Source organism: Leopardus geoffroyi, chromosome C3, assembly GCF_018350155.1.
Source record: "Leopardus geoffroyi isolate Oge1 chromosome C3, O.geoffroyi_Oge1_pat1.0, whole genome shotgun sequence".
NCBI lineage: Eukaryota > Metazoa > Chordata > Mammalia > Carnivora > Felidae > Leopardus > Leopardus geoffroyi.
In genome coordinates this window covers 108,272,546-108,291,279 of record NC_059338.1, presented here as the reverse complement: position 1 = coordinate 108,291,279, position 18,734 = coordinate 108,272,546, and the positions used below count along the sequence as shown (strand labels likewise).

The window sequence follows — 18,734 nt, the reverse complement described above, 5'->3', positions numbered from 1 at the left end:
ACTTAAAAAAAAAAATCATTAAGGACAGTCAGGTGAGAGTTATCTTAGAGATGCAAGAGTGGTTCAGTGTTTACAAATCAAACATGATACATCGCATTAACAAAAGAAAGGATAAAAAACATATCATCTCTGGCTCCTGCGTGGCTCAGGTTCAGCTTCCGATTTCAGCTCAGGTCATGATCTCATGGCTCTTGAGTTCAAGTCCTGCATTGGGGCCTGTGCTGACAGCTTGGAGCCTGGAGCCTGCTTTGGATTCTATGTCTCCCTCTCTCTCTGCTCCTCCCCACTTGTGCTCTATCTCTTTCTCTCTTTCAAAAATAAACATTAAAAATTTTTTTAATTAAAAAAAAAATCATCTCAATATATGCACAAAAAACATTTGACAAAGTACAATATCCATTCGTGATAAAAACTCTATAAACAATGTAGCTTTAAAGGGAGTATACTTCAATGTAATTAAGGCCATATATTAAAAACGCACAGCCAACATCATACTCAATGGTGAAAAACTGAGACTTTTTCCTCTAAGGTCAACAAGACAAAGATGCCCACTCTCACCACTGTATCCAACATAGTACTGGAAGTCCTAGCCACAGCAATCAGACCAGGAAGGCAAACTACTAGAACTAATAAATGAATTCAGTGAAATTGCAGGTTATAAAATTATCACACAAATTTCCTGCATTTGTGTATACAGAAATAAAGTGGCAGAAAGAGAAATTAAGAAAACAATCCCATTTATAATTGTACCAGAATACAGTACCTAGAAATAAATATAACCAAGAGGTGAAAGACCTGTACTCCAAAAATTATAGAACACCGTAGAAAGAAATTAAAGATGACACAAATGGAAAGATACTCATTCCGTGCTCATGGATAAGGTGAACCAATATTTGTCCACACTACCCAAAGCAATCTACAGATTTAATGCAATCCCTATCAAAATACCAAAGCATTTTTCATAGAACTAGAACAAACAATCCTAAAATCTGTATGGAACCACAAAAGACCCGAATAGCCAAAGCAATCTTACGAAGAACAGAGCTGGAAGTATCATAATCCTAGATTTCAAGACATTCTACAGAGCTGTAGTAAGCAAAACAGTATGCTTTAAAAGCCTTTTTATTGAAGAACTATATCAGAATAATATAGAAAATTTAAAAATTGCATTGTATACCCACTACATACCTCTGTTCTGCAACTTGCTTTTTGTTTTAATTCTGCCTTTATGCATGTAAGAACCACTCAGATATTCCTAATCTCATTCATAGATTTTTACTTCTGGTTAATAGTCCATTGTGTCACTATGCCACGTGTTTAATCTTTCCCCCCAATAATGGACATTTAAGTTTTGAATTTTTCTCTATCACATGTAGTGATGAATATTCTTCAGTATTCTCCTTGTATACATATATAATAGTTTCTCTAGAATAGTGCTTAACAAAAGAACTTCCTGCAGTGATGGATATATTCTGTATCTGCTCTAATACAGTAGCCACTAACTGCATATGTCTGTTGAGCACTTACACTGTGAATTAAGGAACTATATTTTTTAAATCGTGTTGAATTTTAACTGACATAATTTTCAATAGACACATACAGCTAGTGGCTATTGTATTGGACAGAATGGGCTCTAAGGTATATATATATATCTAGGAGTGGAATTCCTAAGTCATAGGTTAGGCACAGCTTCAGTGCTGCTAGGTATCACCAAAGGGTTCTCCAAAGTGATTGTATCAGGTTTACCTTTCCGGTAGCTCAGTGTGAGAGTTGCCATTGCTCTACATTGTGACAAACACTTAGTATTAATACTGTGATAATAGGCACTAGAAACTAGATTGGCATAGGACTGGGAGTGCCTGGAAGACCCTTAGGTAAAAATATTTGTACAACTAGAGGCAATACTTCAGTGCTGTGATGCCCTCGTGTGATTAGGTTTATAGATATGTGCCCTCTAATGTATGGTGATAGAAGGATGGTACCCTACCATACAATAGGGAAAATATACCAAATTTTTAAGTCAAATGTGAGTCTGTGTATTGATTATTGACTAGAAGATTATTGCTTGGTACCTTTCCTTAAACTGTCTTTATTCTGATTATTTTGCATGTAGAGGTATTTATTTTTTTTAAGTTTATTTATTTTGAGAGAGAGCACGTGCAAGAGAGAGAGAAGCAGACAGAGAATCCCAAGCAGGCTCCACGCTCAGCACAGAGCCTGATGCGGAGCTGGAACTCAGAAACTGTGAGGTCATGACCTGAGCAGAAGTCACACACTTAACCGACTGAGCCACCCAGGTGCCCCTGAGATATTTATATTTTTAAGATCATATGTTAAGGGATTTCCCGAACCATTGATAGCATTTTTTAAAAGTACTGTTTTCCTTTACAAATGGAGAGTTGCTTAATGGTTATTTTACGGAAATTTGAGAATCTTGACTCCTGATCCCCAGTTTTGTGATATTTGTTGGTCTGAAGCAATTATCTTTTCTTTTAATGCTTATTTATTATTTTGAGAGACAGAAAGAGTGAGAGGGAGTGTGAGTGGGGGAGGGGCAGAGAGAGAGAGACACCGACTCTGAAGCAGGCTCCAGCCTCCAGTCTGTCAGCACAGAGGCTGACACGGGACTCCAACTCACCAACTTTGAGATTATGACCTGAGCCAAAGTTGGATACTCAACTGACTGAGCCACCCAGGTTCCCCTGAAGCAATTCTATATTTTATAAACTATATAAAATAACATGGCAACATTTTTTTTAAAAGGTGTTGGTTTGTTATATACCAAGTCTAAAGGCTCCCTCCCCATCAAATGTCTTATTGTAAATCTACTCTATAATCTTGGAAATATTGTCTTCATTTAATCTGAAATCTCTCGGTTTTTCACCCATCTGTATACATTTACAATAAAATACAATCTTACATTTTATTATGAAAACCACTTCTCGTATTGTTAGGTATAGAAAAGACTGAATCTGTAGTTGGAAGGTGTGGCTTCCAATTTGGACTCTGCCTTTACCCAGCCTCCTTACCTGAATCATCAGCATCTGCAAAATAAATTCTACGTATCACATCCTATGGGTGGTGATTTACGAGAGATAATATTGAAAAGCCCTTTGCAAACCATTACACTGTATGCAAATTAAAGTGGTATTAATATCACTGCTGTGTATATTTATATATTTTGCAGTACAAAAATACTTAATAGTTTGGTAAGAGAATCAGAATATTGTGGAATAAAATAATGTAATTAAAGAGAAGAAGGTTCAAGTGATAGGCATACTAATAGAAATGAATTTCATAAGAGATAAATGGAGATGGTTTTATTAAAAATTATATTAATGATTTCTTAGGCAAATTAAAATGAGGACTATTTTACATGAAGTCCAGCTAATTCCCCTGCAATTCACTCTTTTTATAAATACTTTTGTAAGGTTAAAGGGTTTTTTCTTATTTTAGAAGATAATCATAAAGGTAGTAAGAACTTGCCTTTCCTGTTTAGTAATGTTCTATGAACATTTCTCTGGGTCATTAAATAGTCTCTTAAAACTTCATTTTTAATTATTGACCAGTGTGTTAAAATACTACTGTTATCCCTGAAAACCTTTAGCAGACATTTTGAACAATTTTGAATCCTGATTTAAATGATTTTTGAAAGGAAGTCTTTTTTTTTGTTAAACATATTTTAGGAGTAGGAGATAATAGATAACAATTGATTAGTAAAGATAGAGGGAATGTTACAAATGGTAGTAGAATGGAGAATTTTGTAGAAAGTTTCAACTAGGATACTCAAATTGGATTTCAAAATAAACAGGGAGCCCATTAACTACCAAAAGCAATTATTTTGAGTAAACAAAATGAAAAAAATTGCATAAAGATTTGAAAAATCTCACAATGAAAAAGGATGTTAACATAGTCGGAATAAAGTCTGGATGGTCCATAATTTATGTGATAGGAGTTGATTTGCAGCCAATGGTAGATTTTATAGAAGAATCATAAATCAGGAATGTTGCCAGAGATATGTTGTAGAAACATTAGAAGCAAGTAGGAGGTCTGTCTCTATAATAAGGAAACATTATAAATTTCATCTGTTTATTATATTACTGTCTTTAGAAGTCTAAAGAAAGGAAATTTAAAGAAAGCAGGATTTTGCTAAATTGACAATTAGTTTTTCAAAGTCACCTATGTGGGAATTGTAGTAAAATACACTGTTAAATCAGACCACTCTGGACTCTAATAAATAAACGAAGCTTACTTTTATGCCAGGTACCTGCATTTTTTAGAAATCTGGATTTTATCTGAACGCACCTGTAATATCATATTGTAACATTCTAAAAAAATCTCTTGGATCTCATGTTGTCAAGGAATTATATATTATTTTAATCGAAGCTATGCAAATAAAATCAATTCATTCTAAAACTTAATGTTTGAAAATTAATGAAAGAATAGTATTTAAGAGTTGTACAACTTTATTAGTGTAATAAGGAAGAGATTGACTAATCCTGTGAAACTTCATAGTGTGCAGTGTATGTAATGTATTTAAAAGTTAAAAGGCTACAATGGTTTTGTTATTTCTTTTCTCTCTCATAAGCCAGCCTAACTTTTCTAGGCTTTCTTTTGTTCTTGTGTGTGTGTGTGTGTGTGTGTGTGTGTGTGTGTGTGTGTGTGTGTGTGAAGTGTTGTCAAGCAATCTCTTTCACATCCTGGACTTACAGAGTTGGCTATTTGATCCTGTGTATGGGAATTTTATATTTGTTCCTCTTAAATTTCATCTTATTAGTTTTGACTCTCTTCCAGTATTTTGAGATACTATAGAATCCTAAATACTCTCATTCATTATTATTAGCTGTACTTCCCAACTTGGTCTTTTGAAAATTCGATAAGAGTGATTTATATGAATTCATTAAAATTAATGATAAAAACTATTGAATTGAGCCAAATCCTCTGTCATGTTATTAGAAACTTTAAATAGTTATTATTTGGATCTGGTATTAAGGCAGCTCTAAATCCATTTTACTATGTTTTTTGTCAAGTCTGTATTTCTCAAATATATTTTTTTATGTTTACTTTATTTTTGAGAGTGTGCGAGCAGGAGAGGAGCAGAGAGATGGGGAAAGAGGATCCAAAGCGAGCTCAGCACTGACTGCAGAGAGCCCGATGTGGGGCCCAAACTGCAAGATCATGACCTGAGCCCAAGTCAGACAGATGCTTTAACTGACTGAGCCACCCAGGTGCCCCTCCAGTATATTCTAAAAAGTATCTAAACTTAGTCATTTGCACATCTTTATAACATCAAGTTTTATAATAGTGATGTTGTTTTCTCAATGCTGTCATGGTAATATAACCAAAAAAGGGAATAGGCTTGTCTTGATTTATTCTTAGTTAATTCATATAACTCTTTATATCACTTTCTATTCTAAGTGCTCAGAAACGTTCTGAAGAATGAATGAATAAATCAATGTCGTTAAAGATCAAAAACAGTTTTCTTACAAAATTGAGGTAGCACTTCCATTTGTCTATATTCTAGTGTATCTTTCAGTAATTTCTCTGAGATCACACATGGGTTCTTTGATGACATCAACAATTCTTCAATGCAGTGCATGTTCATTTAATTCATTTCTTTAGAATATATTTCTTATGTGATCAGAGTTTTGTATAGTTTGATATACTTTTCACATTGAGCATACATTGTATACTCTGTATCTTCTTAAATCATCTTGCAAGTCTGTACCCCATTTATAACTTTCGTGAGCAGATGAGGACTTACCAGCTCAACTCCAACTGTTTGCTGGAGAAAAAAAGAAAAAAAAAAAGAAAAAAACGTCAAAGCTTATATTTTCCTTAAGATAGAATGTGAAAATCTAGCTTCTTACTTTTGTAACCAATGAGAATATTTTGAGAAACTTCAGAGATATGTTATATACTAATGAAATTGCCTATAATTTAGCCATCAGAGGGAAAAAAATGATAAATATTGTTGTCATTATTACTTTGTCATGTTTTGTGGATTTGTGCACATGACCATTTAATATTTGTATAACTGGAAAAAAGGTGAGTTTTATTATTGCCCCATCATAAAACCATTTGTTGATGTAAAATTTCTTATTTATTAAAAAGTTTGTATTGAATAAAAAGTAATTTTAATGTGAAAAGTATGAAATTCTTAGAAAATAATTTAATAATTAGATGACTCTATTTTTGTTCCTCTATTATTATAAAGCCTTTCTTTCTTTTGAGAATGTGAAATACATGATGAATGTTTTAGTATTCATTTTATCACTTGGACTAGAATTATAGAGAAATCATTTCTTACATAATGTTCTGTTTATACTCAAGGAATTATTATAGAGCCTATTTGTTTAAACAGAAGTCTCTGTATCCTCAGTGTACTTTTGGATTTTATAATACGGAGTGAGACTAGTGGATTCAGTCTGAAAGCAGACCAAAGCTGCTTTCTTATCCATTGTTGCAATAACAATAACCAGGTGTCATGTATAGTTTATTAAACATGTTAATTGAAATTACCACTTAATCCCCATGAAAACCTATGTAGGTACCAGTATCCCCTTACAGAAGAAACTGATATTCACTGAGTTAGCTGACTTCTCCAAGGATATATATCTTGTAAGTGGTAGAACCAGAATTTGAATGTAATTGTGACATGAAAATTCATGTTCTTAGGGCGGTACCTGGCTGATTTGGTCAGGTAGAACACGTGACTCCTGATCTCGGGGTTGTAAGTTCAAGTGCCATGTTCGGTGTAGAGATTACTTAAAAATGGAATCTGAAAAAATAAAATTCATGTTCCTAGTACAGTTTAATTATACTGCACTTTCTTTGACCATGGAACTCTAATGGTAGCCAACTGTCTTGCAAATGTATGTCATTCATCATAGCATAGGCTGGGTCAGAAAATGTAAGGGGGTCCAAGGAAACCTATCTCCTTTATTGGAGGTATAATTAAGAAGTACATATCCTGGCATTTGTGAATCAGTTGTGCTGATGAATGTATACAAAACCTAAGATGAAGATGGAGCTCTAGAAATCACTAATATTGAAGGGACAAACAGAAAAGAATCTAGTAAAGGAGATTAATAGAAGGACAGTTGAGGGAGTGTGGAAGCACACAAGCTCATGGAAGAAATTTTTAATAATGAAAAACATTTCTATAATAATATCTTCCAATATATATAAATCATTTACTTGGTGTCAGATACTACTTTGCATGAAGCAACTCATTTGACTCTCTTCAGTGACTTCACTTTTCAAATGAATAAAATGAAGCACTGAAACTTTAATTTGCTCAAAGACACCCAGTGGTTTGTGACAGAGCTAGAATCATCCATCAAGGCAGGCTAAGTGTGCAGTCTGTGCTCTTCACCACATGCTACACTGCCATTTTGAATTGTCAAATATCCAAAAAGGTTAGGTGAGTTAATGACTAAATGTCACCCTTTATTATTTTTTTAATATGAAATTTATTGTCAAATTGGTTTCCATACAACAAATTGGGGTAGTGCTTATCCCAACAGGTGCCCTCCTCAATGCCCATCACCCCCTTTCCCCTCCCTCCCACCCCCCATCAACCCTCAGTTTATTCTGTTTTTAAGAGTCTCTTATGGTTTGCCTCCCTCCCTCTCTTTTATTTTTCCTTCCCCTCCCCCATGGTCTTCTGTTAAATTTCCTCAGAATCCACATAAGAGTGAAAACATATGGTATCTGTCTTTTTCTGTATGACTTACTTCACTTAGCATAACACTCTGCAGTTCCATCCACATTGCTACAAAAGGCCATATTTCATTCTTTCTCATTGGCAAGTAGTAGTCCATTGTGTAGGATAAACGTCACCCTTTAGATCTGATAATTAGAAAATCAGTTGGGGATCTTTTCCAGGAAAATTTCAGAGGACAGGTAGGGGTGACCAACCTGATTGTTCTTGGTTAGAGAAAATAAATTGTGAAAAAATAGAAATGCTGAGAGAAAAATAAATGTCTGGTTAAAAGGGAATGTGAAAGAAAGGATGGTAGCTAGAGAGGATGCAGGGTCTTAGGGAGAACCTCTCTCTCTTACTTCAACATAGTTTTGCCTGAAGGATAAAGATACAAGAAAGAAAAAGAAAAAAATGATTGCTCTAAAAGCCCCAAGAGAAGAGAAGGGCAGAGACGAGAATATTTGTTATTTATTCAACTTCGTATGTTAAAAGCCTACCAGGTGTCAAGGCCTGTGGCTAAGTTCATGGAGATGAGTAAATAGACACTGACCCAGCCTTCCAGGGTGAAGTGAATTAACAGTGTCTTGACCTTTCAAAGAGAAGAGATGCTTCCTCTAAAGGTCTCTGTGAAGGAAGCAGGACAAGTATTAATGTCTCTGTTTTATAAATGGAATAGCCTTGGATTTACTGGTTCTTGTCCTTGCTCCTTTCACTTCAGGTACCGGAGATAAGATGTTCCAAGTCAAAGAGATGTGATACTCTCCGTATTAGAATTTGGTTTTAAAATCAATAAGGGTGCTAGTTTTGATTAAAACAAACAAGGGAGGAAGCATATTTTTCAGTCCCAGTCCAGACCTGCTGAATCACAGTTTCTGCAGGTGGGAACTTAACATTTTTAACAAGCTCCCAGGTGATTCTTCTGCACTCTGAGGATGAGAACTCCTGCGCTAAGTCTTTGGTCATGGAAATCTGCAGTAGGTCTCAGCCTGATGGTCAACTATTTATATCCCCTGCCCTGTATACTCTCAAAATTACTATTATTATAGACACTTGGTGATAAAAATGGAGACGTTTAATTTAATCAAGACGTATAAATTTTACTTCTTACATTCCTATTTTCTGGCTTAACATTTTGTAAACTTACTGCTCTCAACTGAGCTGTAAGTAATGAATTTTATTTCTTTACAGTGAGCTCCCAAGATATGCCTATTCAGCAGTGAGAAGTATAAATGGTTCAACATGAGCTGTTCCTTATGTAAACATACAAAAGGCCTGACCCAGACTAAATCAATTTAAAAAGGAAAACATTAAAGCTATGTTTCCTGTTATGTACTTAAGGTCTTCTTTGGTTCCTTATGATTATATTATTGACCCAACTATTGCAGACTTTAGTTTATCCTCCTACACCACCTGCTGAACGGTTCAAATGGTATGGAAGATGAGTTTCGGAAGGGCAAAGCAATTACAATTATAACTCCTACATTTTAGCCAATAAAGCAGCTTTTTGTGTTAAGGGCAAGGAAGTTATGGGTATCTTGACTCACCCCCTTTCCTGATTTGAATTGCTAAGTGGTCTTAAATACTGTAATAAGGAGAGAGAGCAAAGTTGGTAGAGCTAGAGGTATGTGAATTTGAGACAAAAAAATTTGATTCTATTTATGATATCAAACATTTCCAGGAAAAATTTAATTAGGAAGTGAGTCAATATAAGCTTTTCTTATTAAGGTATTTTCACTGTATTTTCTACAAGCTTTATTGAGGTAAATTGAGAAATAAAAATTGTATATGTTTAAGGTATACAAAGTGATCGTTTGATATATGTATATAATTTGAAATTATTACCACCACCAAGCTAATTAACACATCCATCATGTTACAGTTACCTTTTTTTAATGAAAATTCTTAAGATCTGCTCTCTTAGTATATGCCATTAATTATCATCACTATTTTGTACATTAGATCCCCAGAACCACTTATTCATCTTATAACTGTAAGTTTGTATGTGTATTGTGTTTTCCCAGTTTTATTGAGAAATAATTGACATATATCACTGTAGTTTAAGATTACAGCACAATGGGGCACATAAGTGGCTCAGTCAGCTAAGTGTCTAACTCTTGATTTTGGCTCAGGTCATTATCTCATGGTTTATGAGTTTGAAACCCGTGTCGGGCTCTGTGCCAACAGCATGGAGCCCGCTTGGGATTCTTTCTCTGCCCCTCCCCTGCTCATGCTCGCTGTCTCTCAAAAATAAATAAACATTTAAAAAATCATTATAAAAAAAGATGTACAGCATGATGGTTTTATTTACATATATTGTTGAAATGATTATCACAGTAGATTCAGCTATTATCCATCTTTTCATATCCATGCAATAAAAAGAAAAGAAAGAAGAAACAGAAGGAAAAAATTTTTTCCTTGTGATGAGAACTCTTAGGATTTACCCTTAAAACTTTCCTGTAGATCATGTAGCAAGTGGTGTTAGCTATAGTCATGATGTTGTACGTTACATCCTTAGCACTGATATATCTTATAACTGGAAGTTTGTGCTTTTTGACCACATTCTTTAATTCTTCCCCTACCTCTGATAACCATAAGTCTGATCTCTTTTTCTGATCTCTCCCCCCCCCCCCTTTTTTTTAATTGCACATATCAATGAGATCACAGAGTATTTGTTTTTCTCTGACTTATTTCACTTAGTATAATGCCTCCAAGGTCCATCCATGTTGCCACAAATGATTTCTTTGTGTGTGTGTGTGTTTTTTTAATGGCTGAATATTTCCTTGTGTATATGTGTATATTACATCTTTATCCATTAATTCATTGATGAACATTTAGGTTCACTGCATTTTGTAAGGTAGACATTAATATTAGGCATTTTGGTTCTTGCTAAAGTTTAAAACTCTTTTCCTATCGTGAGTTCCCTAGTAAAGTATCATTTTATTAAAATTCTTTGCTCTAATTAGTTTGCAGTTTCTTATGCTATGAAAATGTAGTGCACTAAATCAAAGCTGTCTTGATTAAAATGTATTTTCATTTTTGGCTTTGCAGTCAAATTGTCTTTCACTTCTTTTTTTTTTTTTTTTCCCTAAATTGTTTTTTACTGATAACAACCTGGTTTTAAGTTATAAAGTCATATACTTAGGGAAAATTGCATTTTAAAAATTGCAAAATGATTTCTAGCATTTGGAGGAATGAAAATAAATTATCTTCAAATTGTGTCTGTACTTATACCTTCAAGAAAAGATATAGTTAAATACATCTTTCGCAAGACCTTGTTCTCTTATTACTTATTTAAAGTTAATATGGTATTTGAACACAATTTGAATGTTTTTATATTTAATATTGAAAAAATACTTTGAATATTTTATAATGACTGAAATGGGTTTAAGTGTACATTAAACAAAATGAGCATCTTATACTTTAAAAAATAAAGATGAGTATTTCAAGTTGAGGAAAAAAATAAGTACTTTGTGGAAAATGAAGTGAATCAATGCACCATTGTATGTTTTCTGACTTGAATTGAAAATAAGTCATAAGGATCACATAATTGGAAAGAAAAATTAGATTTTATTACCTAAGTCTGACAAAAAATTACCCCATATTCATTTTTAACAGAGAAAAATCAAACCAAATTTGTAAAGCTAATTCTTTAAATATATTTGATTTTTATATTAACCTAAACTAATAAGCCAAATGGCCTACCTGTATTATTTGTAATAGTAATTTAAATTTTATATTGGGAAAATGCACAAGAATACATTGTTTTTTAGATTTGATATCTCAGGAGGCTAAAAAATTATTGAGGAAAATATGTTTTTTAAAGATGCAACTGTATTTTTAATTGGCCTAAACTTTCCATTATCAATTGTTTGTTATCTTAGAAAATGTGGGGGGCAGGGGGCGGTTATTACAAACTAACCAGCATGCTATTAAAATGTTTTTAGATTGATGAAACAGATCAAATTAGAAAATTTGGGTAGAATTCACTCAGTTTGAGTAATTGAATTGAGGGTCATTCGTGCTGTTTGCTCAGGCTTCTGCTTTTTCAGAACCCTCTTGTGTGCTTTATCTGGGTGAGCCTCTCTTCCTCTCACTTAGTAATCATTTCACTTTCATTTAACATTTTATGCAGAGACTGAAGAGATCATCAAAGTAGGATGATTTTTTTTCTAACACTGAGGTTTTTATGATGTGGCAAGTTCTACGCTAGACTCCTTCTCTTAATTCTTACGATTAAAACAGAAACTAAGCTCTTTCTCTACTCTTGACTACTGTACTATTACATAAATTCTGTAACTTTTATGGCAGAGGAGAAAATGCCAATTTGCTAGATAAGCCTGACCTGTGGGCTGCAAATCTTCATCCGCAAGGCTGGGCCTAGTGCATTCTCGGACATTTTGTGATGGAAGGACCTGTCTTTGGCTTGAAGCCTCACTAGCCTGAGGCTTTACTTCCTTCCTTCTCCATGCGAACCATTCAGAGCATCTTCAAAGTGTCTGGATATGTTACCCTCTCACACCTCTGGGCCTTTGAACCTATTGTTCCTTTGCCTGAAATAATTTTTTTCATTATATGAAATGAGATTGGGATTTTTTTTTTTTTTGAACTCCTTTAAATTCTGGACCCTTAGGTCTGGGTCAGGTGTCCCACTTACGTGCTTCCAGTTGCATTCTATACCTAACCTTTTATAGAATTAACTGTTTTGCTATTGCCTATAAATCCCCAACTAGACTATAAGCTGAATTAGGGCAGGAACCACACAGGAACCCAGTATCCCTAGGGCCTGACATTGGGCCTAGCATGCAGTGCTCTACTAAATATCCTTTGAATGAATGAATGAATGAATGAATGAATGAATGAATGAATGAATAAATGAATGAATGCAAGTTTGCTCATTGGCCAGAGGGCTAGTTAGGAGAAGAGTTTTGACAGTCTTGAGTAAGACAAGAAATAGGGAAGAACTTGGATGCTTTTCACTAGTTATTACATTATCAACAGTTTTAACTGTCAGGATAAAGTTTTAAAGTAGTCATTTCCACATAGAAAAAGAGCTTTAAAAGGAGAAGTAGCATTATATTTGGTGGAAGAGATGAGAGGACAACCTTTATATAAATCCCACGGTGAAAAGGATAAGAAATCTCTTTAGGGACAGTGATAAGTTAGAGGAGAGACTGTTTTCCACAATAAATTGTAAAATCTTTGTTCCTATAAATCTTTCTAATATCCTCTTATTATCTGTTTTATCTCTACAGCATCATAGCTGTGTTTTTTTAATTGCAAAATTAATTTATTAGGCTTTCTATCTTTATCTTTTTTTTGTCTCGAATACTAGAGGTTTGTCTCTTTTAGGCTTTGTTGATCCTTCTGTGTCTTTTTATTTCATTAATTTCTGTTCTTATTTTCTTCTAGTTTTTTTAGTTTATTCTGCCTTGTTATGTTTAGCTTATTAATCTTGGACTTTACCAACATCCCCCATCATAGTAGTACACAGTTATAATTGAAGAACCTACACTGACATATCATCATAACCGGAAATCCATAGTTTACATTAGGATTCACTCCTCGTGTTATATGTTCTATATATTTGGACTGATGTGTAATATGGTATGTCACGTGTCCATAATTACAGTGTCATACACAGTACTTTCACTGCTCTAAATTGAGCACCTTTTCATCTACCTGTTGGCCACTTGTATGTCTTTGAAAGAATGTTTATTTCAGGTCCTTTGCCCATTTTTAAATTGGTTACTGGTGGCTTTTTGTTATTTAGTTGTATGAGTTCCTTATCTATTTAGGATATAATTCCTTACCAGATACATGGTTTCCAAAATTTTCTCCTATTTCAGAGGTTGCCTTTTCATTTTGTTGATACTTTACTGAGCATAAGCTTTTTAGTTTGATAGACTCCCACTTATTTATTTTTGTTTTTGTTGCCTTTGCTTTTAGAGTTAAATCCAAGAAATCATTGACAAGACTTTTGCCAAGGAACTTACCCCCTATGTTTTCTCCTCGGAGTTTTGTAATGTCAAGTCTTTCATAACTTCCTGCATAACTATAGCACAATATCAAAACCGGGAAATTGACATCAGTACAATCCACAGCTGTATTCAGATTCAACAGTTTCTGGATGTACTCCTATGTGATTATGTGCATATAGTTCTATGCAATTTTATCACATATGTAGATTATTTTAACTGCCATTGCAATCAAGATACAGAACTTACCACCGAGAGGCTCCCTAGTAGGGCCATTTTTAATTCACACTTTCACTGCTTATGTAGCCCTTTGTGACCCCAGCTTTATATGTAGGGTCTCCACTTAAGCTGATTCATCACCTTGGGTGGGCCTTGAGTTTTAAATCTCCTCCTGTGTAGTTACCAGAGCAGAACATCAGTGTCTGTGCAGGATTCAGCAGAAACCCTAAGAGCAAAAGCTGGCTTTGGCAGGTGCTTCTTTATTAATGTCCCTGGTTTTGCTTGGGCGCGCATCTAGGGTGGGGGAAGTTTGAAATTTCTGTTCCGTTGTGCCAACTCTGAGAGGTGTTTAAAAAAATTTTTTTTCAAGCATTCTGGTTGTTTCAGTCTGAAGATTCGTCCATGGTTTCTGATGTGCCTTATTTTGGAAACAGGTGAACCTGGAAATACTAAAGAACATTTATCTTGAGAGTTTTCATTATGGTTTTACATAATTAGGAAAATGGGCTTTGTTTTATTCTTGGTGGTGATGCATTTATGATTAGTTGTAATTTGATATGTTATTCATTCAGAACCATTTAAGAATCCATTCAGAAATGGGTGTAAAATTTATAATGGACCTTTTTATGAGTAGTTTAATTTCTTGTCATATATTTTATTTTTCTCTATTAATTTTAATATTGAAATAACTAAGACACAGAGAAGTTAAATATTTTCTCCAAGCTCATGATCATTGAAAAATCTGAGAGTAAAGTTCACATGAATCTTTCAGTTATCCAGTTTTCTACAACTCGGATATAAATGGTTTTACCATTGGCTTTTAAGTTAAATGAACTTTCATATCACGTTAAAAATACAGGTACTTATTTCAAAAACAAAGAAAAAGAGAAAACATGAAATCTCCAGCCCTGATTCTTAGAAAGCTTGAAATTTTAAAATAAGCATGCTTAGAAGTATCTGGCTGTTGCTAATTATACAGACCATTTGCATAGGGAAAAGAACCTGTGGGAAGTCACATTTTCCACAGATAGATAGGAGGAATATATCTCAATTTAAGACCAAGAAAAAATGTGGGGAATTTCAAGCCTACATGAAAAACTCTGATGAAATTCAGGGTTTGTGGTTGTAATCGTACGATTATATATAGCGTCCATGTGCCAAGGGAAATAGATTGATGTTAATGCTGGGCTGGGTTACTTTGTCTTTTAATAGAGCGCTGATTATATTTCATAACATACTTTTTCTTTAGGGATTCTTCAAGTATTTTAGGTCACCTTAAAAATATGTTTACGCAATTTATTTAAAGTGTGGAAAGCATTGGCTAGTTTAAAATAAGGAAATGTAACTTTTCTATGGGGAATAATAATCTAAGGAATAGGCTAGACCACCAACTGCCCAAGATATTTGCTGTATGTTTGAATTTATGTGCATCCCAATCAGAAGTTTACTGTTTAAAGACTGTGTTCTTAACTACTGTGGACAGATAGGTTCTCCATTTGAGATGTATCAAGATTTGTGTCAGTTCAAATCAGTGAATTGAAACAGCATTTACTGATGGCTTGATAGGAGAGTTGTTCCTGACTTCAAGAAATTTATGGTATGTTGGGAAAAACTGACAAGTCACTGTGGTGTTACTGTACTTATAGAGAGACCCCAACAGTACAGATTAGGGAGAGAGGGAGTTTGGAGAGAGGCTGGTCAGGAAGGTGTTAATAGAAAGTGAAGTCTGAGATGGGCCTTTAAGCAGAATTATACCAATATAAAATGAAAGAAGAGTATTCTGTCAAAACAGTGATACTCTAAATGTTACTCCGTCCCATCTGCACCCTCATTCGTTCTTTTTTTTTCTTTGCCTTCATTAGGGCAAATTGAAAAGGTTCATGTCCATTTTATGGGCTTTATTTCTAATGCAATTATCTGGTTCAAGTAAAATTTTAGGCTGTTTTCCTTTGCATGCCCAGTCCTCCTAGATTGCAATTGTTCAAACTTAGAAAAGAGAAGAAAGGGAAAAACAAAAACAAACAAACAAAAAAACAGCTTCAGCTCTTAACTTAGGGATCCTGAGAATTCATCCATCTCTTTCTCTGGCTCCTGCTATGGTTTCTTGACCAATGCCTGTTTGTTTCCCTATTCCCTCTTATAACCCCCTCTGACATCTCCCTCTTATAACCCCCTCTGACATCTCCTTACCTGAACTGCCTGCTCATTTAGTTCCAGTTCTCTCCCAGCTCCTCTCTTCACTTGAATTCATTAGTATCAGCCCTCACCTTGCCTGGCGCATCCGATGCTATATCCATTCCCTAGCATCTGGCCCACACACCTGCCATCTTGAGTCTCAGTAGTCCTCTACCTTCCATCTGTATTTGACCAGCCTCTGGGCATGGTCTGCTCCACACTGCTTACTTTTAGTCTTAATCAGATTCTTACCCTATTTCTGTAGTTTTTACACCACAACCCATGCTTCCCCTTCTCACCACCCCCTGCCAATTAATTTCATTAATGTTCAATTGCTGTAATTAATTTAGTTGTATTTTTTCTAATAACTGAGATTATAGATTTTTTCAATATTTGTACTAGTAAAAATATTTTTATTCTCTATATTATTTCACTTTTTGTGCTGATTGAAACTTTCATAAGGGCCATATATTATTTTCCTTTTGATAACTCCATTTAAAGCATTTGTGAACCAAAACAAAACCAAAAAGTTCCCAAGCTCACACAAACAGGTTTACCTGACCTCTGAACCTGAACCCAGTTCTTTCCTGCCCACCATATTGTCTTGTTATTTTCATTCTAAAACCCTCATGAAAAAGTTAACAGTTTACTTCCTCTAATTTAGCTTTATGTTACTGATAATTTTATTCATTTGCACAGCATTGGGGCTAGTAAGATCAAAGTTTCAACTCTTTATGGGTCAGTTATCCTCACTGTGCCTCTATGTCAGTAAACAATATAGTCTTCTCAACAGTTTAGTCTACTAAACAAGGGCAAAGGGTAAGGGAGTACAAAAGATCAACAAGGCTCTATCACCTTTCCTAACAAGACATCAAAGGCCTTAGGAAGGGAGGTTATTAGCATTGGAGAGAAGACTGGGTTTAACTCAGAAAACCTGGATTTTTAAGTTGTGGTTTTGCTACATACTACCTCAGTACCTTTGGCTAAGTCTTTCTACCTCAATTGTTTCCTCTTTAGTAAAAAAGGAGATAATAGAGCCTCCACAACATCTCAAGGATTGAAATCATGTATGTGAAAGTATTTAGGAAAACAACACAGTGCTGGGAACAATATTAAAAAATCATTGTAGGGTAGAGTACTGGACATGATAACTTTGGGGTATACATTCAAGGCCTCCTATGTGGCAGCTTACCTGCCTCAGAGATTTGAATAACCCAGTGAATCCATCAGTAATCCAAAAGAAACAAATGATAATGTTACTATGTTAGTGAACAAAATAAACAGAATATTTTATCTATTCACTTTTTTTCATTGCCTTTTCAGGAGAGCTTTGAACTTGGGAATTCTTCGAGATCCTGGATCAGAAATTGAAGATAGACAATACCAAATAGATCTGCAGTCCATCAATATTGGTACTGCACAGTGGGATCAACTAAAACCGGAGAAGGAAAGTGGCACACGAGGAGTGCTAACAGAGAGTGAAAGAAATTCTCAAAATCCAGCCCTTGAGTGGAATATGGCCAGCAGGTAGGAAATTATTGAGCAACTTTCTACACTTTCTAATATTTCATTACCAGAACAGTTAGTGATAAAATCTTTAGCATGCCCAACCTAAGTGCTTTGGTACCACTTCTGCATTTCATGACAAACATAAAATATATTTTGTAATTGTAACTAATGATTTTTCTTGGAAATCTGTTACACTGTAATTATTACAAATTTAAGACTGTGTCAGCATATTGTTTTTTTTAAAGCTTGCTATTGATGAAAGACTACTTCAGGGCTAAGGATACATTCACATTTTTCCTTGAAGTCCATTGTATTCAAGGTCAGATTATTTAAGTCTCTCCTTTCTGTTTATGATGATAAGAGGAGGAAAGTAACGAAAGCTCTGGATTGCCTTTATGTTTTTAGTCCACTTTAACTAAAAGCACCCATGTTCACAGAGAACATTTTTAAAGGAATTAGTCCTGAATGTGAGTTACAAGATTTGTAGAGAGCCGTTACCATCTCACCAAGACTACTCGTGGTTTCTCATCAGAAAGTTAGGTAGAATTGTTTGCTAGAGCAAAGATACTAGGCATTAAAAATATTTTTTTATATTGTAAACCTGAAAGTCTTTATGATTTTAAAAAGTGTTCACTATTTTTTTCACTTTTCATATTGTTTGGTGTGTGTGTGTGTGTGTCTGTGTGTGTATGTGTGTTTGCTTATAAGATTCACTAACATTAGTTGCTTATAACACACCATGGTGGTTTGTTGATTGAATTTCTTTAAAACATTGTGTGTAAACTTTCTTGTATGCCTTTTGCAATGCTGATTGCTTTGGGGTTCTGCCCTTATACTACCAAAACTATATTTATCTACGTCTTGGCATTAATAATAGCAACAACTTTAATAATTGCTTATAAAATGCTTATCACTTACCTAACTTATTTAAATTAATTTTAACAGTAATGCTATAAGGTATGAATTGTTTTCTCTAATTCTACATGAGGAGTCTGAGGCCTACCAAGGTAAATAATGTGCCTAAAACCAAATACCAGGTGGTAGTCTGCTGCTTCTTCAGGCACCCACATTCTTTTCTAATTTCATTGTGGCCCTTTTCATAATGAGCTTCTTTCATCTTCCTGAAAATAAGGTTTGTCGCTTGCTAA

At 34.5% G+C, this 18,734-nt stretch overlaps 1 protein-coding gene across 10 annotated transcripts in view; it reads left to right on the top strand.

Moving 5' to 3' along the window:
* The window catches only part of VPS13B (vacuolar protein sorting 13 homolog B), an 811,203-nt gene that overhangs the window by 504,432 nt on the left and 288,037 nt on the right, over positions 1 to 18,734 (top strand). For all 10 annotated transcript variants that reach the window (XM_045454090.1, XM_045454093.1, XM_045454091.1 and 7 more), the window contains one exon: positions 17,401 to 17,604. In XM_045454090.1, coding sequence (XP_045310046.1) covers positions 17,401 to 17,604 — 204 coding nt within the window. The remainder of the gene's footprint in view (positions 1 to 17,400; positions 17,605 to 18,734) is intronic.